Source organism: Gouania willdenowi, chromosome 8 (genome assembly GCF_900634775.1).
Source record: "Gouania willdenowi chromosome 8, fGouWil2.1, whole genome shotgun sequence".
NCBI classification, from domain to species: domain Eukaryota; kingdom Metazoa; phylum Chordata; class Actinopteri; order Blenniiformes; family Gobiesocidae; genus Gouania; species Gouania willdenowi.
The window spans coordinates 21,495,562-21,515,668 of NC_041051.1; the positions used below are offsets into that span (position 1 = coordinate 21,495,562).

At 38.8% G+C, this 20,107-nt stretch overlaps 2 protein-coding genes across 4 annotated transcripts in view; both read left to right on the top strand.

The window, feature by feature from the left end:
* stat5a (signal transducer and activator of transcription 5a) overlaps positions 1–2,225 on the top strand; it is a 74,918-nt gene extending 72,693 nt beyond the window's left edge. For 2 of the 3 annotated variants that reach the window (XM_028455504.1, XM_028455505.1), the window contains exons 19-20: positions 50–160; positions 259–824. In XM_028455504.1, coding sequence (XP_028311305.1) covers positions 50–160; positions 259–382 — 235 coding nt within the window. In that variant the 3' untranslated portion in view covers positions 383–824. Of the gene's footprint in view, positions 1–49; positions 161–258; positions 825–892 lie in introns of those variants that run through there. The other variant, XR_003674646.1, reaches the window with a different exon arrangement.
* A 13,411-nt stretch (positions 2,226–15,636) lies between these two features.
* LOC114468490 (inactive phospholipase C-like protein 2) overlaps positions 15,637–20,107 on the top strand; it is a 112,970-nt gene continuing 108,499 nt past the window's right edge. Inside the window, exon 1 of the mRNA XM_028455422.1 lies at positions 15,637–16,246. Coding sequence (XP_028311223.1) covers positions 15,950–16,246 — 297 coding nt within the window. The 5' untranslated portion in view covers positions 15,637–15,949. The remainder of the gene's footprint in view (positions 16,247–20,107) is intronic.

Below are 20,107 nucleotides of genomic sequence, written 5' to 3' on the forward strand. Positions count from 1 at the left end.
TCTCCATGTGTATTATTTTTATGAGTTTACATGTTCTTTCTGTGTTCAGGTTTGCTACAGCTAACCCAGACCTGAGTGTTGGTAACCAAACCTTTATGGATCAAGGAGCATCCCCAGCAACTGTGAATCACCCTCATGCCTACGGCATCTACCCGCCCATGTGAGTCTTTTTTACACACGAGCACACGTGTGTGCACGTTGTGCGTTTACTTTACCAGCTGGCCTGATTAGTCCCATCCATTCTGTGTGCCGCGGCAGGAGCGACACAATGCTGGACCCAGACGGAGACTTTGACCTGGACGACACCATGGACGTGGCTCGGCACGTAGAGGAGCTTCTCCGACAACCTGTGGCGAGCCAATGGGGAGGCCAGCAGTCCTGACCTTTGACCTTTTGACTCCGGGACAGCAAAACCAAAACAAACCCTGCCTCTCCCCACTCAGCCCTCAAGCTTCAATATGGTTTAATTCCCATTTGTTTCTCTTTTGTAAAGTCGCTATAATGTGAACTGTTTATAATGCATGAGGGCGTGGCTGCTTGTGACTTCATTTAGTTTCCTTTGTGTCTGTTAGTGTTTGTAAAGCAGACTAGGTGTCATACGAAGCCTACAATGTGACAGTATTGTGTGTTTATTCACATTGTGCGTGTTTTTTCCTATTGATTTTGAAAAAATACTACTGTATGAAGTTATTTCAGGGGAAGATTGTTTTATATTTTATTTGTGGATGGATTATCAGTATCTTGATAGTGATGTTGGTCATTGAGGTTAAAAAAAAAAATTGTATTCTTCTTTTCAACAACATAAACTGAACCCTGAAGAGTTACAGTCTGTTTTTTTTTTTTTTTTTTAAATAAATGGTATACATACACTAACCATGCTCCACACTCACAGGTTGAAGATGGATCTGGGATTTGTTCAACAGCTGAATCCAAGTGGGAGGGGTTTGTGCACTGTTCCCCTCCCCCACCCCATGTCACTGGGATACCTCTCCACTGTTTGGACTTGAAATGCTGCCCACTTGGTTTAGTGTCCGTCCGGTAATGCTACTTTGCAATTTCACATTGAAAACGTGTTGCTTCTGTTCCATTTTCACACAGAAAGAAGGTACGCTCCCCGGTGTGATTTCCAAAATGTACGAGGATGATATCTTGCTGTGTTTGATGTTAAAACTTCTCACCTGGTGAAGTCTGGATTATTTGGTGACTGTGCTGCCCCCTGCTGGCCAACACTGACAGCCCTCTCTCCGCCAAGCATGAAGAAGAAAAGTGAACTTTGAATGTTTGCACAGATCAACAAAACTGTGAGGTCACATTTGCAATTCATAGTAAATCTGTTTTCAGTTTGTTTTTTTTTAAGTTCTTTTCTGTTAACATTGACTTTCATGTACGTCCTATTTTTAAAACCTCTAAGAAATGAACGTTTGAGAACAGCTTTGCGCCTCAGGAAATATTTGCAATGCTTAGCTGCTTAAAATCCAAAATAAAAGGAACATGTATGCAGAATAGCTGAGTATATTTTCTCTGTTATAATTCTATTTTATTAATGGTTTTCTGACACCCTCAAAAATGAATGTAAGCCATCAACAAGACCCTGAGGTTTTCTATATGTAAAGCCATTTCCAATGTGATCGGAGCAACTGGAAAAGTCAGTGAATCATTTCTATACGCAAGTGTTTGTTCTGAAAACATGGTTGCAGTATTTAATTTTAATTTTTTTTATTTACATTTCCATCTAGAAATACATTATGGAGCTACAGCCTTTGTGAAAAGTCTCTCATATTTTCTGAGCTTTGTTCCACTGTTTATTTTCCCCCAGTGTAGATGGCGCTGTGTGTTGTTTGATGTTTCATGTTTGTGGTTTGGGTTTATCACTTGAAAGTTTTCCCAGAAAAAAAAACAAAAAAAAAAAAACAAGCAGTTGAGCTAAAAATAAGAAAATAAAGATTTTTTTTCTAAATAATATAATGTCAAACTATGTAAATGATCTTTTCAATGTCTCCTTTTGAAATGCTATGTGTATTTTTTACATTTGTCAACCCAAGCTCTTATTTTGGAAGAATTTTATTATAACTCAACCACTCACTGGAATCTAAAGGCAGAAGGATAATTAGACACCTCCCTACAGTGGGGACTAATTACCTGTGGTGGAGGTGTTCCCTGAAACGCCCTCTCCTGTCTGCCCTCACCTTTGAACTATCCCACAACCCCCCTGCCCCATACTTTCAGTTTCTCAAGTGCATTTTACTTACACAATAGATTTGTGTTTATTGAGCACAATTATCAGGCATCCTCTGTGGAATCCTGCAACGATGGCACCGCAGATGGCTGCCTCGGTGTGTTGGTGTGTGTGTTCTTCGCTCCAACTGACAAGTTGAATTCCTCGTGCGGTTTTTAAACTTTCCTTTCTGTTTCTGATTCTGAACAAAGCAAAGAATTGTTGATGAACAGTTTGGCAAATACAACAAATATGTTGTGGTGTGGCATCCTCTGTGATAGAAGAGGTCGCAGTTAGCATGTTGCTATTTTATAACGGGTACGGAAACGATGAGCCAAGCATCAAATGCCATAAAAAACTGCCCCGATGATTACAGTGAATATTGGAATATTTCTTTAATCAAATTGTGTGAAATAAAATAAATAAATAAAGGAAATGGTGAAGAAGAGCTGGAGAAAGTAAAATACATTATTAGGCAATAATTATTTTAATTAAAAAAAGTTATCTATTTCTTAGCAACCTTCAAGAAAGTAAAACTTTATGTAAACTCTGTTTTGGTCTTTGCTATATAGCAGTATTTCTCAAATGGGGGTACGCAATGGGACTACAGGGGGTACTTGAGAGAGAGAGAAAGTGGAAAATGCAGAAAGAAAGCATTAAAAATATGGGGGTTTATAATGTTATTTTTTTAGTTAAAATGATCATCTTAATAATGATGATGGAATTGATCTTGATTAGAACATGAACTGAAAATACAAAGGACTCACATCAGGCTGGAGATGACCAGAAATGATAAAAAAAAAAAAAAAATTATATATATAAATCTATTCAGGAGGCAATAAATGCTATTTAATTCCACTTATTTACAATGACATTCTTTAAAATATGTTTTATCACTAATTCATTCCATCATTGTGCGCTATAGTTTTTTCACACTATTCTAATCACAATGTTGTAGTCGGGGCTACTTAGATAAGAAATAAGAGAAAGGGGGTACGTGAGCCAAGAAAGTTTGAGAACCACTACTATATAGGAATAAATGGATGGATCAACTTTCTAATGTTTAATTTGTACATTGGGTACATACTGTATGTGTTTCTGCTTCAGGACTAATAATTACTCTTATTAACCACTACAGAGAACGTATCCAATAAACCAATCAAAATTGATCCAAGGATCCATAAAGGCGTGGTACACATAGCACATGATGCCCTTTCACACGATTTAGAGCAGGGGTGTAAAACTCAGTTTAGTTCAGGAGCCAAATATGGAGCAGTTTGATCTCAAGTAGGCCACAGATTTTATGCAAGAAAATGAATAATTTTAACATTATTGTGAACTAGTTTACACTTAGTTCTATACGTATAGGTACATGAAATACAAAATATGTCCAATATTATAGTCTCCAAACAATAAGTGACAGAAATCAGTCTCAACACAATCTTCGCTTTAAATTTCCTAGATTTTGTGACTAATTTACTATTTAATTTAAGGAATCATTTAATAATTCAAGGAAAAATGATAAGGGTTTGTTAGATTTTTTTGTATTATTCAAAAGTAACATGAAACATGATTGCAATTATGCAATATAAGCGCTGGAAAAATTGAGCTCCTGCAAATATTGTTGAGTTTTGTTTAAACAATGATTCATGTTTTCTCTGTCAAGTTTACTTTTTCCTGCAGGCCCAATTGGATTCTCCAAAAGGCTGGATTTGGCCCTCGGACCACGAGTGTTTAGAGACTACAATCATTAACCATGGAAGTAAATTGGAGTGCATGGACAAAAACCCATGCAAACATGGGGAGAACATGTAAATTCCACACAGATCTACCTCGATCCACCACTGGGGTCTAACCCAGGACCCAAGAGCTAGGTTAGCTTTGCTAAATGTTGATCTATCTCAGTTCTTTCCTGCCATCTGCTGGAGATTGAACTCATGGGCGTCATGTGTAAATATGTAAATTCTGCAGTTAGAAATTACTTAAGAATCTTGATTTTTTTTTTTTTTTTTTTTTAAAGATCTGCTTTCTGTCAGAGAACAACTCATCTCTAGGTTTGATATCAAAGTATGCACTGGGCTTTGATCAGTGAACATGTGCTGGGAGAGTAAAAAAGTGCATCAGGTCAGGAACTGGAACCCAGTGGGAGGTGATGGGCTGTTCCCATGGATACTAACCTGCATTCAATAAAAGTGATGCAGAGCTGAGGTGTTTCACCAGCACAGTGGTTGGTTGGTTTGTGTGGAGAGACACACCAACAGGAAGATGTTCTGATTGCACCGAGGCTTGAATAATGTATTACAGTAAGAGCATGCTGTGTCCCATTCAGCAATCATAAAAACAAGTTTCATCTCAACTCTGCTGCAGCCATAAAGAAGAACAACTGTGCCTGAGTGCAGTGTGAGTGTATGAACACAAGTTAAGAGATAACAAGAGGTGCGATTTCCTGAAAACGAATGTACATAAGGATGCATCTGAGAATATATTACATTAATGGTAAAATACGTGCACGAGGAAGAATATAAACGTGCTTCCTTTTACAGTCAACCCGCCCTCCTTCCGTTCCCCTAATCCTGATGATGTCATATGATTAACAGTAACACAAAAAGAACAACAGCTTTTTTTTTTTTTATCTAATCCAAACAAGTTAAAAGAAAAGCAATATAAAATAATATCCATACCACTAATTCTTACATTTCAAAGTTTGCTGAGATAAGTAACATTTGTGATTTTAGCAAAACAACTGAAGACAATATACTGCACTTGTTTTATGAATATCCAGTGATTTAACTGTTCAGATTTGATTAATAATTTGAAAGTTACAGTAAGTCTGACAGCAAAAGACATCATTTTGCTATACAAAAACAAAAAACTACAACAGACAATTAATCTGGTGATTTTGCTTGGTAAATTCCACAACCATAAATCTAAAATCCAGAAAACCAACCCACACTTGGCAGCATTCAGCATTGAGTGTAAATATTACATAGAATCCGTCAAATTAATCGATAATAATAAGTCTAACCACACATTCAATTTGATAAATGATTTATTTAAAGATTAGAACTCTGCTTTATAACCTCTTCAACCAAGACTGATCATACAATGTCTCTTTATTTCTATTTTTTCCTAATCCTAAAACGCTACATACGTGTACTTTGGTAACCATACCAATAGCATCGGGGGTTGTCCGTACGGCAACCGTACAAATAAACACTTTCATACTTTTATATATATTGCACTCATGAAGCCTCGGTGCCATGGGCCTGAGCCCCACTCCTCTGCCCACCCAAAGAAGCACCCTTAGAGCTCGTAACGCTAGCCTTGCTGCGAGGCTCATAAAAACGCCGCACATAAGCACCCACTGGCCAAATCTCAGGATTGTACATCTCGGCCACATCTCTGCACTCTGCCGTAACTTTAGAGGAGGCAAATCTACTGTTTACAGCGACTATGTTCTCGCACATTACCTCACGGCACAACTGGTCTTGAAGATACTCCTTTAATGTTTGTCCATCGAGGTCAGGCGAGAATTTTAGGGGATTTTAGATGATGCAGTATTAGAATATTGACTGGGATATGAGTTTTTCCTCTTTGGTTTTTTGTTCTTGGGTCGACGGAGACCTTTCAGACGGTTCTCAGCCTTCCCCTCTACAGCTGTAGGCCAGGTCACTGCAGGACATTGTAATGAAACATTGTAATGTTATAACATGCATTTATACGTTTCCAGAGAAATGGGAAATTCTAATATGGCGGAGACCGACAGGAATCGGTCTGTCTTGAATCCTAAAGAGAGAGTTTGGCGTGACCTTGGCCGTGACCTTAAAGCTGAGGGGGAGGAGTCTGGAGCCACTGTGAAGAATTTGTTGATTGAAGAGGCGACAGGAGTTTGGGGGAAAAAGGAGGACAGTTCTGGAAAATTTAAGATAAGTTCATTTACACCAAACCAAATGAATTTTTTCATTTCATTTGATTTTAATTCAGTTTATTTCTATTGGTGGAGAATGAAATTTAGATTGTAACCAAGGAATAACATGGCACATATTTACTCAATCTTATGTCTTTGTGTTATTTCTTTACTAATAATAATGATAGTTGCTGTAACAGTCAGGGGCCAATGAGCATTAATACTTTATATTAAATATTCTGATAACTTTTCAATGACCCCATGTGGTCATTTAGGGGTTTACAAAATCCTGCATCAGGATAATATTGAAATCTTATGATCTTGTGCTAAAACCTCACATTTGCCACCTTTACTCACTCTTACCACCAGATGACAGTAAAGTTTAGGTCAGAATATGTTGAGTTAAATCCCTTAGTTCAGAGTGAGCTACTGAGCTCTGCACTACCAAGCTATACTTAAGTAAATGTACATGTTGAGTTTACAACATGTACATTTATTGGAATTGTTTATAATAATACACAGACCACAGGGTTAGGGTGACGGTTAATGGACTTTAAGGATGATATGAGCAAGAACATTCATATATACAGTATATGGAAGATGAAGCTGCATTATGGACACAAAGCAGCTTGCAGACCCTTCCATGGACTAGTTTAAGCCTGTGTACCTTATGTTTGACACACACAAACGCCGTGGCAACAATTCACCCTAAGGTACACATGCTCTGCTCTTCAGTTGTGAAAAGATAAAACTTCAACAGACATGGGCAACAAGCAGTTTATGCAGCTACTAAAGTAAATGCACAAAATGAAATGAATCCAAGAATTACACAAAATGACAGAAAAATTAACAACAAAACAACAAAAAGACACAAAATGAACAACACAACAGCAAAAATACACAAAATGTCTAACATCTTATGCAGCTAAATCACCATGGTAACTTATGCTGAACGACTAGCCTGGTCTGCACCAGGTTTTGTTCTGGCTAGGATCTTAGCAAGTACTAAAGTCCCGCCTCCTGAACAATCATTTCTCTTAGAAAATGACCTGCCCATCGTTAGCAGATCCTGGTTGGTGCATATTTGACAGCTGCGTTTAGGAAAAAAGATTATTAAGTGGGCGACCATGGCTCAGTGGTAGAGTGGGTTGTCCAGTAACTGAAGGGTTGGGGGCTCAAATCCCGCTCTAAGCGAGTCATTGTCATTGTGTCCTTGGGCAAGGCACTTTACCCACATTGCTTAGTATGAGTGAGTATGAATTGTGCATGAATGGTGGTCAGAGGGGCCATAGGCGCGAAATGGCAGCCACGCCTCTGTCAGTCTACCCTAGGGCAGCTGTGGCTCTATTGTAGCTTACCACCACCGGTATGACTGTGTGAGTGACTGGTGTGAATGAATAATGGTTTCTGTAATGCGCTTTCAGTCTCCTCGAAGAAAGCGCCATATAAATCCAAGCCATTATTAGTATTCATTATAATGCAATCCTTTCATTTACAAGTGCTCTCATCTCAGTGTGTGTGTGATAAATAGGTCTACTTAAATGGAAAAATGTGTTTGCTTTAAAGGAAACTTTTTCGGGTTACAGACTTTGGCACAACGCCGCCAGCCCCAGGAGCACGGGACATGCTATAGAAGCTATGCTTTGCCTACCGTGAGTCTACGCTAACTGTTAAGCCTCAAGGCTTCCTCAGAGCCGGGCGTTTATACTTGGTTTGGGCTGTTTTTACGGTAGCTTTCTTCACTGAAGCCGGTGTTGTGCCAAAGTATATGACCCGAAGAATTCTGTGACCGCTGTGGCTTGTCGGCTGTAAAGAAGAAGAGTGCTAAAGCTATTTACTCCCCCTTAAACATGATGCTCCGGTGGGTGGAGTAAATGCAGACTGGAGAACAATTACAGACGTATTTAAGGGCGAGTAAATCTTCGCCCAGAACCCGCAGGGGATGGAACTGTCGCAACCTCCGGTCACAGATTTTTTTCGGGTCACAAATTTTGGCACGACAGTGGTCTTCCCCCGTCAAAGGAGCCTCCGTCCTGAGCTGCTGATCTTTTCCAGATCGGTTTAATACACAGACATGTTACCACTACAGCTAACATTAGCATGTATATTATCCATAGTATCTGCCTACCAGCTGCAGTTTGAGGAGAAATGCTTGATGTTGTGCTGCCTTGCCGTGCAGGGGTACTAGGACCCTCATTTGCTGTGTAGCACCACCATCTTGGGCAAAAGTCAGGTACTGCGACTAGTCGACGTCACGTAGACAGAGTTGCGAGACAACACTCAAGTCGACTAGTTGACTAGCCTGTTCAACCCCTAGTGTGCACTGCACTAATTCACTGTTGCTCTTCGCTCTCATCATGGATTTAAATCCATTGTATTCGTTTAAGATCATAAGCTGTTCCTCCATTGTACAGACGCTCACTCTGCCAGTTTTCTCCATTGTACTGATTGGTTCGATGCTGCAATCTCCACCCCTTTCATGTGAACACGCACGTACTCAGGCTGAAAACACCTGGCTTGAATTAGCGCGTTGTGGTTGACGGTTGTAAGACAGCTTCTCTCTGACAGGGAATGTTCAGTTAGTTGAAGCTCGCTAACGGAGATTAATCCAGGATATAATGATCTAGATTCGTAGCATACTACCTAAACACTGACATGAATATTGATCGGATCAGACAATCCCCTATTTATGGCACCGACTGTGATAAAGGTTGCACATCTCTGCTGTACAAGTATCACCTTTCAAAAGCTGAAGTAATTGACCAGAATTGTCCCAGTGCTTTTTGAACTTGAAAGATTTTTCTCCTTTTATAATGTGAATCTCATTTATGTGTCGGTTTTGTTAATATTATGAAGGAAATCCAAACAATAGGCATGTGGCTTTCCATAATGTGTTTTCAGATTTGATCAAAGGTAAAGGATCACACTGTATGATGTTGGCACTGATGTAGATCTATCGTTGGGATTCTGGGCATTCCTGTTGTACTCTACATCAGTGTTTCTCAAATGGAGGTACGTGAAGCCCAATGCGATGGCACTACTTGAGGAAGAGAGGAAAATGAACAAATGAAAACTCACAAAACGACAACAAAAACACACAAAATAAGAGGAAAATATACTGAATAATAAAAAGAACAGACGAACAACGACAAAATACACAAAATGACACCAAAAACACACACATTAAGAGAGAAAAATACTTGCTATTGCAAGCAACACACAAAACGACAACAAAGACGCATTAAATGACAGAAAAATACTCGAGATCACGACAAAATACACAAAAATAACAGTGAAACACACCAAAAACACACACACTGATTTTCAATAATACCAACAACACACAGTAATGATAACAAATACTCACAAAGTAAGAGAAAAATATACTGTTTAAGTAAAAAAAAACACAAACAACAACAGAATACACAAAACAAAACTAAAAATACACAAAATGACACAAAAATCCACACAAAAAATATGATAGAAATTATCTTGATTCGAACATAAACTGAAAAATACAAGCATCAGTCTTGGTTCCACATCAGGAGGGAAATGACTGAAATTTCTTGTAGAAATAATTATATTCAGGATGCACTAAATACTGTTTCTTTCCACCTACTTACAAAATGATATTCTTTAAAATGTGTTATCACTCATTCACTCATAAGGACAGACAAAAGGCGGTACTTGGATTCAGAAATAAAATAAAGGGGATACTTGAGCTAAAAAGTTAGAGAACCACTGCTCTACATCGTGCTATCATCCTGAGATTAACCAGGAAACAACAGAGTGGACTTTTCTGTTTAGTTCTGCAGATTTTGAAGCTGTTTCCTACTCCTGCTCATGCACTCCCACACGTCGTAGACATGTTCTTCCATCAGGGGTTTTTTTCGCTCCCTTCAGAACTTCACTGTGTAAACTCGATGGATGAATCAATGGAAGCTTGAGAAGTTTGGAGACTTTTGTGTGAGGCAGCTGGGCTGTGTGGGGAGGCTTTTAAAAGCTGATTTTTTTAGCTAAATAATTTCTGATAATGCATAATACATGACCCTGACAGATCGCCAGGGAGAGAGAAGAGCCAGTGCAGTGAACGAGGAGAAGAACTGGGTTTAAACTCTCCAGCCTCTTATTTCACTGAAAACACTGCCTCTGTGCAGCAATCACTCATTTCCTGTCTTATGTAATTTATTCACAGCCTTCCATTACCTCTGTCTCTCATTATCCAGCCTGTTCTTTGGAGGAGCGGGACTCAAAGGCACTCGGCTGTCTTCAGTTCTTTGTCAACCATGGGGTTGTATGAAATGGGGAGATTGTGTAAAAGCTTCAGATTAAGCCTTTTAAAACCACCAAGGTCAGAGGAGAAAAAAAATCAGTGAGGGACACAGAGTCTCTTAAGTTCTCAGCCAATCAACTGCTTGAGATCTTGTGTTGGTCATTCTGGTTTTAAGGTAGAACTGATCATTGATTAGATTAGATTTAGCTTTAGGCTCTATTAGTCCTGTTATCTCTGACTATTCTGGTTAGAGGTGCTGCTTTCTGTATTTGGGTGTACTGATGGATGGATGGATGGATGGATGGATGGATGGGTTTCATCACAGTGGGGGCCACAGAAAGGGGATCTTCAGATCTGAGGTCCACATTATCAGTATTTATAATAATTAACTGTCTTTGCATCAACACAGGAAAGACTAAATAAGTGTGTGTTTTTGTTGTTGTTTTTGTATATTTCTCTGTATTTTTGTGTGTGTGTGTGTGTGTGTGTGTGTGTATTTTTGAATCGTCTTCTCTTTCTGTATTTTTGTGTTGTGTGCAGTCATTCTGTGTAATTATGTCACTGTTTGTGTCATGAGTCAATTTGGCGTTCATTTTGTATGTTTTAATGTTATTTTTGTTGTCATTTTGTGCATTTTTCTGTAGTTTTGTCATTTTTACTACCACGCATGTGGTTTATTTCAGTATAGACAATGAAGGCCTGCACATAACGCCACTTCTTGCCTTTCACAATAAGAGCCCTGGATATATACACGTAATAAAACTGTAACTTAAATTCTTGTTTACTTGATTAAGATCCTAACCTTTAGGCATTTACTCTGCTGTCATTATTGAATAGTTGCCATCATACGGGAAGTTGTGCATCTAATCATCAACAGAATGAACTGTCAGGAATAAGGTAGATAATCTTTGGGTTAAGAAGGGAGAACTAGATTTCTATTTCATGTAAGATGTCATTTATAGAACATTTTAGCCTTCAAACACACACAATATCACTCAGTATGTGAGTGTCTCCATTTTGGAGTTTTCAGCCAATCAGCGTTCACATGTTGTCATTACGTCAGGCTGTCGCTAAGGCTTCGTATTGCGCTCCCATTAATAGTCTATGATAAAATTGCATTACAATCTGGTGTTTTATCCCTTAGTTTGGTGTCATCCAGTTCCTATGACGATATTCACAAGAACATGACAGCTGAGTGGACAGATTTTGACATTACACCGTACAGGAAATGAGAAGTCGGACCGTGAAAATGCATTTGGATGCCCCTGTCATCCATCTCACTATAGATACACATGGCTTCCATCAGAACAAGGAAGACTCCTTAGAACCAGTAGGACTGCGCTACGATCAGACTGGTCAGATGCCTTTAACCTCATTAAACCAGTGTGAGTCAGGTTCTGTTTAGTTGTTGGTTCCATTATAGTTCTAGTTTCATGTGTTAACTTTGTGCTCCCAGGTCTTCCTGCTTGTGTCTCCTCCTCCCAGTGATGTCACAGTGTTTGGAACGTGAGTGATTAGCTGCCTCACGTTTAGCACCCAGGTGTGGCTCATTCCCCCATGAAGCCTCACTCACTATTGAGCTGAGTGTTTGGACACTGAATGATTGTTGCTTCATTGTCAATGTTACCCTCCTGGTGAGCCTGCTATGCTGCGGTTTTGTTCCCTTCTCTCTGTTTTCCTTGTGCCTCCTTGGGATTTGAGTGATTCTAAGTTTTTTGTTTGTTTTTTTACCATTAAAATGGACTCTTTATTTTGAGCGCAGCGCCCGTCTGATGCTTTGGTCCTCATACACAAAGCTGACATGTGACAGGATGGAAGACTTCCTTGTGTAATCACTCCGTCACAGTCTGTCAAACATGTCGACCTCCACGTGTGTGAGTTTCACTACTTTTTATTGCACTTGCAGCTTTGTAATTGCCTCAAATTCTAATGATTAAGTTTATATTTAATAGTTTTTTAGTTCAGTATCGATCTCTAAGACACAATGAGAAAAAAAGTGTCCTCTCAAAAATGTTAAAATGACAGCTGTCAAAGGGTTAAAGCTGATATCCAGAGTTTCTGAGAAACGTCTCGATGTCCCACCCTAAACAGCCTCACTTCCTCCCACTGCCCCGCCCAATCTACCAGAAGCCACGCCTCGAGTTTTCTGCGCGTGCATCGCAGAACATAACAAGGTCACATTTGGTTGCACTGATATAGATCTATGGGTCAGGTAAGGGCCAAAATCATATTTACCTGTTTGCTGTTGTGACGCGCGGACTTGTTTCCGTGCACAGACCCGCATTCACTTTGATTGACAGTCTCAAAAACAGGAAGTATAACCCTATTGGCTGGGAGCACTTGGCAATCGTTTCCATTTGTATAAGGGTCTATAGGGACCTTCATATATTAATGTATATGAATAAACACTGGCAGTAGACCATAGTAAAAGACGAGCGAGGTATTTTTACGCATTTCAAAAGAATCATACATAAACATAGATTTCTCAGAAACTCCGGATATCAGCTTTAAGGGAGGAAATAAAGTACCAGAAGATGCAGTAAAATACTAAAAGTGGTCACTGGGGGTGCAAACCCACGACCTGCACATGACTCCTTTTATGAATATAAGCTACATTGTCTCAGTGGATTATAAACAGGGTGGTATTAATCCAGTTGACTGGACTGATTTGCTAACGTGTCAACAGATTTTTGTCATCACATTCTCAGTTTTTACTTAGTAGGGGTAAAAATCAGTAACTAGAGATGCTTTCAGTGTTTCTGCAGTTTATATATATATATATAAACAGTATACAGAAGTGTAAAGAGTACTGATATCTCCCACTCAAGTAGAAGTACTGTTACGTACTGAAGTACAAGTGAAATGATTTAGAAATATACTCAAAAAAAGTACAAGTACCCATAATGGCAACTCGATTACAGTAACATGAGTACTTGTAATCCATTACTTTCCCCTCTGTATATGTATATATATATATATATATATTTATATATATCCTGTTAAAGGGGAGTAGTTTCTTCCCACTGTAGCTGATGCATGTTCATGTGGATTTGTTGTTTTTTTTCTTATGAATTTTATATTTCGATAGCGCTTCAAGATGACTTTTGTCATAATTTGCTGAATAAAGTTGAATTGGATTATATATTAAGCTCTAGTCTTACAGGGAGTCTCTCACTTTCAGACGTTTCCTCCTGCTGACTGTCTCTGAATCAATATGAGAGGAGAAGGTGAGATGGGGTGAACACTGAACATCATCCTTACATCTCTGATGAATAACACAGTGACTGCAGTGGAGCGTCGTCTCCCGCATGACGCGCCTCTTAAACACCACACTTTTGTGGGTGTCATCATTGGTGAGGCAAATGTGCTCCTAAGTGTAATATCATTATTAGTGTCCAACGTCAAATAAAATCCCAGACTTGAATCAGTTCTTTAACTGAATACGTAAATATCTCCTCTCCCTGTCAGCTTGCTTTGGAAGGAGGAAGAAACAAACTGTGATCAATGTCCATGGGTGTCAATATTATGAACGTATCTATTACTATTTTTTAGTCTAGTGAACATATGCACTTTTCTCTCTAGTTTGGGCCTTAATTTTATTGGTCCATCAGTGAATAAAAGTGAGGGTTGCTCAGATTTTGATAAGAGTGACAAGCATCTTTGAGTGTCCAAAAAAAAGCGCCATATGAAATTGATATAATATTATGTTGTATCACTGAAGCGATGAAAATGCACCGTTATGCAGTAAATGTCCTCCGGGAACGTTTCATTGACGGACTGTACTTGAACATCATTGTCATTCAGAGCCTGTGCGCCAGCACTGACCTTGGTTTACTTACCGTATACTCTGCGTCACATTGTGTGTCGGTAAAGTAAGTAAAATAATCCACTATATACTGAACTGAATAAGTGATTCTGTTATCTGCCATTTAACGCACAGGAAACATAATAAAGAATATCATGATGACTTTTCTCCTATGGGGGACACAAGCGCATGTGAGGATACTCACATTTGCCTGAACGTAATAAAAAAAGATCATATCCAGGACGTATGGGCCCCTTTTTAACGTCTTAAAAATAAAGGCAGAGTGACTCTGGAATGTATTACCTGTAAATATTAGGACACTCCTACATATTATTCAACCCAGCAAAGAAAATGGGTTTTGAGTAATCAGAAGAAAGTGTCTATTCGCACGGACAATATCGCAACAATTTTTAGGCTAAGATTTAGTCTAGTCACATGATCTGAACTGGCCAAATAGGGGCGCTGCATACGGATCGAATGTCGGTATGTCGATACGGCGACCGTACGGATAGCCACTGCCTCATCAGACCTGATAGTTTTATGAATGATTTTTTTTATGCTGTTTTAGAATGTGACCATTTTTTTTTTTTTTATTATTTTACTAACGTTGATAGATTTTGAGGGACAGCAGATGAAAAACAGCCATAAGGCTAACTCTGGTACATTTATTAATGCTGATTAATGTACATTGACCCTGTTAAATAAACAAAACGGTGGGTTTCCAATGGAACCACAGTGGGAGGTTATCCTACACGAGTCAGGACAACAAATGTGCACACGTTTTGTATTATTTCTCAACGACGTTGTTGTATATTTAAAGTTTGACACACGAGAATTTCACTAAAGCTCGACAATCAAGGTCCCAAAAAAAAAAAAAAAAAAAAAAAAAAAAAGAAATGTGTTCCCTGATCACGTGCAGAGAACACATGAACTCAGCAGCAGGTATCGGCCGATGCCGATACACGTAAAACACGCAAAAAATCAGCCGGCTGATGAATCGGTCGATCATTAGTAAATAGATATACATCTGAGCTCAAATATGATCAAAAAAATCATTCTAGAAAAAAACGTTCTTGATATTAAATTGGGGTCACGAACTAGAGAAGTTTGGGAACCACTGAACTAAAAACTGTTTGTTTCCCATTATTTACAAAAAGAGATGATTTAAAATGTGTTATTAGTCGTTCATTTCATCATTATGCTCTATAGTTGTTGTTTTTTTAGTATTTCTGAGCAAAAATGTTGTAGTCGGACCAAAGGGGGTACATGGAGTCAGAAACAAGAAAAAGGGGTACTTGAGCCAGAAAAGTTGGGGAACCACTGCTCTCGAGTTTGCGCACGTACACACGAGCTGTGCGTGGATGTTGTTGTGTGCGAGCATGCGCGTGCTCGTGCGCGCATGTGTCTCGTGATCGCGCTCTAGAAGTTGTCCCGTGTCCGGCAGTCAGTCAGTCAGAGAGAGAGTCTCTGCCGGTCTGTAGAAGCTCCAGAAGCTTCGCTGTGTCCCCAGAGGACACGGAGGACGGACCGGATCACAGCTCTGCGATCCCTGCGCGTGTGCGTGTGCGTGTGCTCACGCGCCTGCAGTAAAGGACGCGTGTGTTTCTTCTTCTTCTTCTTCTTCTTTTTGTGCCGGTGCTGATGGAGCAGCAGCGGCAGTGATCAGTCGAACCCCCGGACCTCAGCTTTGTGACCATGGGCTGTTTGTACTCCGTGAAGCGGCGGTTGTGCCTGTAACACCGGTGGATTATGGCGGGGTTTCACGCTTCGGATGCGGTGTCGGGACATGTTTTGGATCCCTCTCCGGGTGCCACGAACGCAGCAGCGGGGCTCACTGGAGACACGGGCAGGCTGACTCAGACATGCAGCAGCCGGCCGTACCTGGAAGTGTCGGCCGCTGCTCACGGCTACGGAGCAGAGGGAGTTTACACCAATGGACGGTACCGGCAGCTCAGCCTCAGCAGTCCCGGGATCGGGAGTGGCAGCAGGGAGCATTCAGGGGACAGGAGCCCCGGCTCCGGGAACGCACCATGCGGCATCATGAAGGTTGGTGACTGAAGCACGGAGATCGTTCTCATACTCAGTCATTCTCAAGGTGACTCAGGGGAGCTTTAGAACAGCAGACAGAACCACAGACAGGAGTTGACTGGTATCCCACAGAAAGCCAGAGAACCCTCACACTGACGCACTGCATTCAAACACAGCCACTGGGGCTTCAGCTGTGCACACACGTGTGTCTTCATTATTAAAAAAGAAAATCACTTCAATCAAAAATAAATATTTTCAATCAACGAAAAAAGTGTTAAAATGCAAAAAAGAAAAAAATGTTCAGCCCAAATAAATTAATTTTAATGCTTTTTTTTTTTAATTTGAAAATATTTATTTTGATTGAAGTTATTTTTTTTCCCCTTCTTTTTTTGATTGAAAAGTTATTTTTTTTAAATTTTTTTAATTGAATAATAAAGACACAAATCCACATCCATAGTGTAGAAAGCTTTACCAAGTTTTCATCCAAAACAAACAATTTATTTGCTTAAATGCAGATTGTGACAGTGTTTTCTAACCAATAATCATCATCTGCAGTGTAAAGTAGCTGTTCTCTGAAACAAGGGGCTGAACAACTCTTCAGTAACACTTCAAGTTTTATACACAAGGCTGACATTACTCTGTCATCAGCATGAATAAGCTGCATTTAGTGTTGTAAGCTAAATCATGACACCGTTGGAGCTATGTTGGCATTTTTTGGGTTTGGTGGAGGGATCGAGGCAAGGCACATTTTTATGTATAGTGCATTTCATCCACAAGGCAACTCAATGTGCTTTACATGATCAAAAAGTGGAACAGAAAACATTAAAGAGCTTCAAATCTATAAGAACATCATTTAAAATCATCACCAAACAGTGGTGTTGGGTGGGGTTAGGCTTAAGGTTAGGGGACATGTTGGTAAAATTCAGCCCTTTGGAGCATCTAATTCAGCCTGCACGAGAAAGTAAAAATGACAGAGAAAACATGAATCAATGTGTAAATGAAACTCAACAATATTTGTATTGGCTGACAGTTATCCCAGTGCTTACATCACATGATTGCAATCATTTTTAATGATAAACAGTGGAGATTTTTTTTTTATTAAATGCCTACAAAATCCTTTGATTTTCCTCAAATTATGACAATATTTCCCTTAATTTAATAGAAATTGGTCACAGAATCTAGGAAATGTAAAGTGAAGATCCTGTTGGGACTGAGATCTATCACTTATTGCATGGATATGGTTGGTTTCTTACATATTTAGTATTTGATGTATAAACTATGATACAATAATGGTGAAATTACTCATTTTCTTGCATACTGTAAAATCTGATCTGTCTAGGGCTGAAACGATTCCTTGAATTACTCGAATTATTCGACGCAAATTCTTTGCCTCGAAGCTTCGTTTAATTCACGTGACGTCATCAAAGTCCGTATCACGACCGCTTTGTACGCTGTCTCTGGTTTCACCCGCACTGCAAGACGAGTCGGAGCCGGAGGTAATGCATTTGAGCCTGTATTATGAGTTAATGGTGATGAGGCATAGGTAACAAGAGGGCAAATGCGCTAAAGTCTACATAACTCTTTGCGGACACACACACACACACATTTCAAAACATGCCCTCACCACACATACGGTATTTATAATAAATAAAGCAAAAATGAAACTAAACATTTATACAAAAACAACATCAGAAATGCACATAAATTGACATTACAGCTGAAGAGGTCTGATTCTTGTTCATAATTGTTTTATTTACATACATTTTATAAAAAAAATTGTATACATTGTGTACCTGTTTGGCTTGATATTGTATTTTACATTAATTTTTTTGTTCTCAGTTGGGTAATTTGCTGACGGTGCAATCCTTTTTTTTTCCTAATGTTGTATTGTATTAAGACAAAACTAAGGCCAAATGGCCTTTACTATTTAAGTTAGTTTGTATTCATAGTTTTACAGTTAGTTGACTTAAATGTATTATTTAATTATTGGCACTGGAACTTATAAATACTAAATGGTTAAATTATAATAAATGGGCTTAGTTTTGGAGCCAAATCTTGGAGTTGGAATAAATACCTCTGTGTTTTTTTTTTTTTTTTTGTTTTTTTTTAGAAATAAAAGCCAAATGCTTGATCATTTTACAGCCACATCATTTTCATTTCATTATTAATTTTTTGTTTTGATTGCTTAAAAAAAAAAAAAATTATATATATCTATATATATATATATCATCTATCAGCCTTTATGTATAAAACTTTAAAGTGTTACCAACTCTTCAGTGGGAAGTCCACGTACTAATACAAGTAGTTATTGAGTTTTTCTAACCTGGTATATTTCAGACTATACAGTGTCTTCTAGAAACAGCCCAGTAGGAGCTGTTGGCAGCGCAGTGCAGAGTTATAATGGGTGTCTTTATTCTTTATGGGTTAGAGCAGAGAGTGTCAAACTCATTTTCACTCAGGTCAAATACAGAACGGTTTGACCTCAAGTGGTCCACAGGATTTAGGTGATGGAAAAAAAGGTTATTTTCCACATGATTGTGTCCTAGTTTGCCCTTCTATGCATAACTGATATATGGTAGTTGGTAATATCCAAGCAATAAATGACAGGTGTAAGTCACTGCAGGATTTACTTTGATTTTGTTACAATTTTTAGTGTAATTTAGGGCACTTTTGTGAGATAGTAAGTTTGTGCAAAGCTGCACAGTTTGAGAACAAAACGGAGAGTTCTTTGGACACTTTGTGAATGCCACTTGGACTGAGACATCCACAACTGTGGTATTTGCTCATTTACACAATAATTGTTTCCTCTGTCATCTTTTTCTAAGATATTGGACTTAAAACATTTTTAAAAGTATTAGTTTAAAAGTCATCGAGAAACCCAAAATATACCTTACAGTGAAAGCTGAAGTGGCTCCTCACAATCCACACCACACACTATTTTTTTTTAATCACATATATGACAACTCAACATGCACTAAACTCAATGTGCTACTCTTCCTTCTACCACAGAACAGTTTGGAGAGGAGTGACTTTCACACATGAATCGTGATTCTAATCATCCACAATTCTGAATCTATTCATAAACTTCAAAAAATTGATTTAAAAAAAAAAGAAAAAAGAAATTTCAAGAAAAGATCTGATTCAGAAGATCTGCTTTACTCAGGAAACACTGTAAACTGAACATACAAATACATATTAATCTTCTCATAAATAGAAAATACCACCATACAAAAAGTCTTCTAGCTTCATGCTAACATCTATGGGAAAACGCATGTATATGCACATGCTAACATTTACAGCGATCGGCGGTGATTTATATACCGCACCGTTTATGCTTGACTTTCACAAACACAGTCTTAGGAGTGTATCAAACATTACACACTAAACAGATTCACAAGCATATGGTCTTTCAATACAAGAGCTCAGTAGAGACCACGAGGCCATGGGCTTTCAAGATGGAGACTTCCGACTACTACAGCAACAGTGTTAGGCCAAAACACACAAACTCATCCAGACCTACAGTCACGTTCCCAACAGGAAACAACAGCGACCCCAACTTACAATGTATTACATAGACAGCACAAGGAGTGTGTGTGTGTTTATTTGTTTAGCATGAATAAATGTTACATTTTGTCTTAATTTTGTCTTTGTGTGATGACATCACTGGAATCAGTTTATTTATAATTATCTTATACAAACTGTATTGTTTTGATGTCATAATTTGCCTTAACACACTATGCATTGTATCGATTTTTGAATCGAGAATCGGTTAAAACGTGAATCGGGACCCTAAGAATCGGAATCGAATCGTGAGACACCCGAAGATTCACATTCCGTGTGTTATTTCAATTTCAATATCAAGAGTGAATTCAGTTTTTG